This window comes from Cynara cardunculus, unplaced genomic scaffold (genome assembly GCF_001531365.2).
Source record: "Cynara cardunculus var. scolymus isolate 2C unplaced genomic scaffold, CcrdV1 Un_Scaffold_7719, whole genome shotgun sequence".
Classification (NCBI taxonomy): domain Eukaryota; kingdom Viridiplantae; phylum Streptophyta; class Magnoliopsida; order Asterales; family Asteraceae; genus Cynara; species Cynara cardunculus.
This window is the reverse complement of record NW_020203717.1, coordinates 3,769-10,362: the sequence shown is the minus strand read 5'-3', so window position 1 is coordinate 10,362 and position 6,594 is coordinate 3,769. Positions and strand designations below refer to the sequence as shown.

The window sequence follows — 6,594 nt, the reverse complement described above, 5'->3', positions numbered from 1 at the left end:
RGAAGAGAAGRAAGAAGATGAGGAAGATGATGAAGATTATGACATGGCGTCTAATGTCAAGCTTTTCCTCCCAACTGTAGATACCGTCTTCTACAAGATGTCTGAAGTTCATCGAGAAATGCCTCRCAAGGCARAACTTGATGCGGACCTCTCAGCTGTCAAAGCTGMTGTTCAAGAAGTAAGGAGTYAGCTCTCGACTCTACGTGAGGCTATTCGAGCCAACRCTGAAGCCATCGCTGTTCTATMCAGCARGGCTGATGACGCTCAGGCTCAGGCTCAGTCTCTTCACCAAACAGCTTCTCCAGCAAGATCCTAGATGCTTTCTATCAACCAGAACCAGTGATCCYGCCTTCTTTCACTGYTGATGAMCGTGCTCAGCTCTATAAGATGCAGGAARCAAYGACAACCCTAGCCAGCGCTCTATCGTGGCTAGAGGGAATGATGGTTCTCCAGCATCAGCGCGTGGAYGAACTCTCTGKCCTATACTCTCAAGTCTTAGCCAGAGAGGGTAAGATGMGGTCCAACGYTGCTGGACCATCTGCTGCTCCRGCAATCCTTGAAGCTGACGCTTCTAGAGCTAAAGTTGAAGTTGAGACTRCCCAAGAAATCCCAACCTCMRGTGAAGCTGTTATAGTTGAGGAAGTTGATGCCATCCCTAGGGATAATGATCTTCCCATCATCTCTGCACCTGTTGTTGGTGATGATGATGATGAAAATGAAGATGGTGATGATGACGAACCTGACCTTCCAGACTCTGGCAGTGACCTTGATGGTGATGATGACGACGATGATGAAGATGACTTCACCATTTAATATCAACGACCAATAACCACCACCAAAGGAGTCGCCCTCAGGGATTCTGCATCCCAAGGGGAGTAAAGGGAAGAAGAGTCTGCCCCATCAAAGAACCAGGACCCTAAGTCGAAAGGCAAAGGTGTCGCTGAAGAAGGGAACCTGAAGGTACTTTTCAAAAACTCTCAACCCTTATTTGAAGACTCTACCTCTCAGGTAGTGGTCACTTCTCTATATCAACTTCATATTCCCTCAACTACCTGCGGTCAACTGGAGTGGGTCCCTGAAAACCCTGTCTCCAGTACTTCTACCGACCAGCAGATGGCTCAGCTTAAGGGGTCACTCGACCAGACTAGAATAAAAATCCCTCTTCGTACCTCTAGTGGTGGTGAGTTTGACTTCCTTTCAGAAGCTGAAAGACTCGAGAAGTTAAGGGCTGAAGAAGAGTTAGAGCTTCAAAAGAAGTAGACTGAAGACAGCCTAAAGCTGGCCAAGTCATTAGCTAAAAAGATTCTCCCAAAAAGAAAGTCCAAAAAGAAGGTGAACGTTGTCCAAGCCCAAGCTAAGTTACWTTCTCTTGCAGAAGATGAGCATGAGAAAAATYTRAAGCTGGCTGAGCGGGACAAGCKCTGGAGCGAAGCAAAGCTGAAYAAGAGAATTAGTCCTCACCTGATCAAGAGCGTCAACATCATCGAACGATCCAAAGACRGTGGAACTTTTRTCTCAATGCTCATCACYAGGGACAATYTCRAYGCCATCACCGAGTACCCTTCCTACCTTAGCCACTACGGATACARYGAATGGCTGGARATCARGCAAGCCATTCAGCAATCCAAGTCTAGACATAAACCGATTATCGAAGACATCATCAACGTTCTCATCAAAAGGATGTCTAGGTATGTCGTAGTCCCTGACAGGCCATCTCTGAAGAAGGGAGGAAGGAAGAAAAGACCCTCTAGTCCTAATGATGGACCATCCCTGAGGAACGAACATGAAACAAGGTTCTCCTTATATGATGTCCTAAAGGAATATGAGAGTATARACRTCTCTATGMTGAATCTTGATCTGCTAGAGAAGGGTCCTTATATACCCAACTTTGTGCACTTCAAACCTAAGTTAGAAGTTATATTCCTTGACTATGAAGGTGAAGTAAGATTCYAGAGAATGTCTGAGTTACATCTATGCTCGATGGGACATCTKGTTTATCTTATGTTCARGATAGATGATAACTTGCAAGGAAAAGTGGTGGACCGAAAGATAYGAASAGAATTTCTACGTCGAAAGAAGTTTGGAGAAGATGTACCTKACTACATTAATATGAACATCCTAGACTAGTTTATCTTTCTTTGTAATATTGTCTACATTTTTTTTGTAATCTRCTTACTATGTTTACTTTCAGTGATTAATCTTATAGTCTGTAAGTTTTTGACAAGTACTGAATATCTTGTAATATCTCCATTGAATATAATATATGTGTTTTTGTAATTCACTGAAAAGATCCCTGAAAAAAGTAATAGGGACACAAGTCTATGAGTTCCATTGTTACTTTTCACATTCACTGACAATCTATAAGTCAGTGAATAAGCTTTCAGTTTCAGTTTCCATCCTTGTAACTTTTCTTAAATACAACTTAAGAAAATTCTTCAAGAAAAGACTGACTCATTGAAAAAGATCCCAAAATAGTTAAAAAGTACATGTACTTTATATGATACTTTTCCTTACTATTATTTGATTAGACAGCTTTCTTCATGTTGTCTTGTTATAATCAAATAGGGGGAGATTGTTGATCCTCTCTCTCATTTGATTTGATGATAATACTTTTTATCCTATGTGAAGTATTTATGTTTCTGTTTTTCAGTTCCTGCAATCATCACTTAGTCTGTTCAGTGATCACTGAAAAACTTGTATTGTAAATCCAATCAGCAACAATGATACTTCAAGAAGACAACATTCACACCAAAGAACCTTTAGCGAAAGTCGAAGACTGAAACTGAAGATTAGAGACTGGCGAGTATGTGATCTAAAGCAGTATTCAGTGATTACAACCTTGTCTATATATGTGTGAAGACTGCCCAAGCCTCGGCGAATGCTTAAGAGATCTTCAGGTTATTCCAGTATTCAGCGATCAAAAGAAGCTTGTCAAGCATGATTGTTGTTGTCTTGTCCTTACACACACAAAGGACAAACCCATACCCTTTCTAAATGTTAGAACGGTACGGAGCCGACTAGCTGACTTTATTACCTACCAACTTTGTGAAAGGATGTCTGCTGATGGATAGACTTTTGTATTATTCATTGTAGCAAAGGACAAGCCTTTCCCTTAAGGCTTGACACGCTTTCTAACCCTATTACGTTGCATTAAATGTGCATTTAATGCAATGGGTATAAATAGATGTGTTCTATCTCCATGCAGAGATACACAAATACTCTTAGACCCTTACTCTGAGCTTTCTTATGCTTAAGTAAAAGAACGCATACATGTAAGAACAAAATTCGCTCATCTTCAAGAGCAAGTTAGAATCCCTTTTATTGTATTCTGAACAAGTTCTCTCCCAGATAGAACTTACTTTTTTTTATTTCTTTAACAACAAATCTTTTCTTTATTTGCTAAGACTTAGTGTGTAAACTTTAGATTGTTTATATAGGTATTTCTTACCTTATCTTTCCGCGAACAATCTTGTAAAATATGTATTGATATTTTCTTGTCAATATATATTTTAAATTTGAAAATTCTGTGTTTGTATTCACCCCCCCTCTACAAACTGTTGTACACATCTTGTAGACCCTAACGGGTCCAAAACAAATATACATCATTTTGATATAGCAAACCTCATTTATTGCATCCAAATATTCAATCAACTTGATAAACACATTCTGTGTAAACTTATCGCATCATATAGATGATTATATAATCTTCTAGCATCACATGGGTGAGACAACTCCATTTCCTTGCAACACAKTGGTGCGAGGACTCCAACTCATACATCATATTGGTGTGATAAACTAATATTGTCACATCATTAGTATGCGATAAACCAATTTGTCGCATCACAAGGATGTGATAAACTCACTCCTCACATCATATAGTTGCAGTAACCACTTTTTATCGCATCAATAGGATGCGATCACTCTARGTTATCGCATCACACAAATGCGACAACTCCAACTCATTACATCATAAGGATGCGATAAYAATGAATGTTTTGATCAAAAACCCAGATTCTATAACGCATGATTTTGCCACCCTTATCCTGGTATACACCTATCTTTGATATGCCACTTTTATCCCAGTATACACCTCTCATTGATATGYCATCCTTATAACYAAARTACACCTCTCMTTGATATGCCACCCTTATYCCAGTATACACATCTCCTTGATATGCCACCCTTATTCCAACACATGATATAAACATATCAAAGTCTCACAATTATGCCAATTATGGCATCCAAAACAATTTTATAACAAATACTCATATAATGAACCATACRGTTCTACATCCAGTTTCCAAATAAGGAAAATTTGTATAATTAAACACACCTTATGATTCACGTAGATGAAGATACGAAGAYGAAATAGCAACAATTCCAATTAAGAAATCAAAGAAATACCTTCTACTTTCTTCCYTTTTTGTTTATGTTTCCTTCAGACTCTAGAACACACACARAAACCTTTTCCCAGTTTCTATCTTTCTTTCTTTTATCATTTACATGAAATATTCTAATTATCTCATATTATCATGTAATAAAATAAAGTGGCGGTGGAAATTTATTTTTAAACTTTTTAAGAACATCAACCAAATAAACCCTCTACTTACATTCACTTTTAAAAAAACCCCCAAACTTTATAACCGATTAACCGGTTATCACATTATCCTCCCCTATATGGCATCATACCCCTTYAGAGTTCTCGGCAACTTCATGACAAAATCCATTGTGATATGATCTCATTTCCAYACAGGAATTTCTAGAGACTATAAATTCCCATATGGTCTTTGATGCTCAATCTTCACTTGCAGAAACATCAAACACCGTTCTACATATTTTGCAATGTCAATCTTGATCACCAATAGAATTGTTGATCACCTCTRTCAGTGATTTGATAATAATYCCTTTTACCTTACAAAGTGTATTATCTTTGTAGTTAGTTTCAGTGATCATCACTGAGTCTGTTCAGTGATCATTAAACATGTATTGTAATTCATTCAGAAAGAAGTATCCTTCAAGAAGACAAAACATATACCATAGATCTTTTAGCGATATTGAAGATAGAAGCTGAAAATAGAGACTAGCAAGTTCGTGATCTGAAGTGGTTTTAGTGATAACAAGCTCGTCTACACAAGTGTGAAATCTATGCAAGATTCAACAAACACTAAAGAGAGGTCCAACGTCATTTCAATGTCAGCGATCAAATGAATCTTGTTGAACAAGATTAGTTTTTGTCTTGTCCTTTGCACACAAAGGACAAACTCATGCCTCTATAAAGTAAAGTATAATAGGGAGTCACTCTATTGTTTCCAAGCATGCTTACCTACTTTACGAAAGAAGACTATTTATATACGGCCAAAAGACTGTATACCTGCAACAAAGGAGAAGCTTACCTCTTAAAGCTTTCCACGTGCTCTATACCTTCTGAATTGTATTTAATGCAATGAGTATAAATAGTTAAGTAGTTCTCTCTTCTYAGGTATCTCCTTTGAATCTCAAATCCAAGCATCCTTGCCTTGAAGATCTTACCCAAAAAGATACTCCTCTTTCTAACTCTATATCTAAGAGAAACACTTCCACCCTAACAAGYGAAGARCACAATATTTCTTAACCTATTTCTTGTAGCAAGTCTTTTCTWTATTKCTATTTGTAATTTGTGTGTTATCTTTGATTGYTTAGATAAGTTTAGTATCTTATCTCTTYCGTAAACAATCTGTAAAAATCTRTATTGATCTTCYTTATCAATATAAGTTTTTTAAAAGTGAAAGTTGTTGTGTTTGTATGTATCCCCCTTACAAATTGTTACTTATAAAATCTTGTAGATCCGGCTGGGACCAACAAATGGTATYAGAGCAKTGTTTTTTTGTGTTGTATTGTTGTTTTATTGGTGTTTTATTATCTCTTCTTTTCTATCCCCACTTATCAGAGACAACTTTAGTCTCTGAAAGAACTGGATGTCTCTCTTCTTGGAAMGTATGGATCCTGAGATTCCATACTTCATTGAGAATGAACCTTATGTTCCATTCGCAATCTCTCTAGCAGTTCCTGTAGCTGCTATGACTGTCGTGATTCCTCAACGGCAGATTCTGAAGCTCTCTCATCAGTGGAGTGACAAAGACATGAAGAAAATGGATTTAGATACTCGTGCAAGATCTAAAATAGCCATGGTACTTCTGAACTACAAGAATCAAGGAAGATAAATCTAGTAARAYAAYATGWAAGTTTTCTKTATGGAAAATCTGAATCTTTGTCTGAAATAYATCAACGCTTTTATTGTCTTCTTATTGATTTGAGGATAGTTGGAAGAGAATATTCCAAYTTAGAGACACTGAAAAAATTCCTTGAATGTTTTCCAAAATCATGGGATAATTACACCATGTGTCTCAAGATGTCGAAGGATATGTCCTTCTTTTCTCTCAGTTTTCTTTATGGGATATTGCTTAATCATGAGCAATCCCATCAGCTGAAGAAAAATCTTTTAAAAGACTCCAGAKAAATGAAAAGCTCTCAGTTAGCTTTGATCTCTAATAGCCCTTCAGCTGACCATCYTRTTTCTTCTRCTCCTTCCTCTTTTGTTTCCATAACTGAATTAGA

At 37.4% G+C, this 6,594-nt stretch overlaps 1 protein-coding gene across 1 annotated transcript; it reads left to right on the top strand.

Moving 5' to 3' along the window:
- The first annotated feature begins 387 nt into the window (after positions 1 to 387).
- Positions 388 to 813, top strand: LOC112504989 (trigger factor-like). The gene has a single exon (XM_025108939.1). The coding sequence runs from the start codon at positions 388 to 390 to the stop codon at positions 811 to 813; it is 426 nt and encodes a 141-aa protein (XP_024964707.1).
- Positions 814 to 6,594: the final 5,781 nt, after the last annotated feature.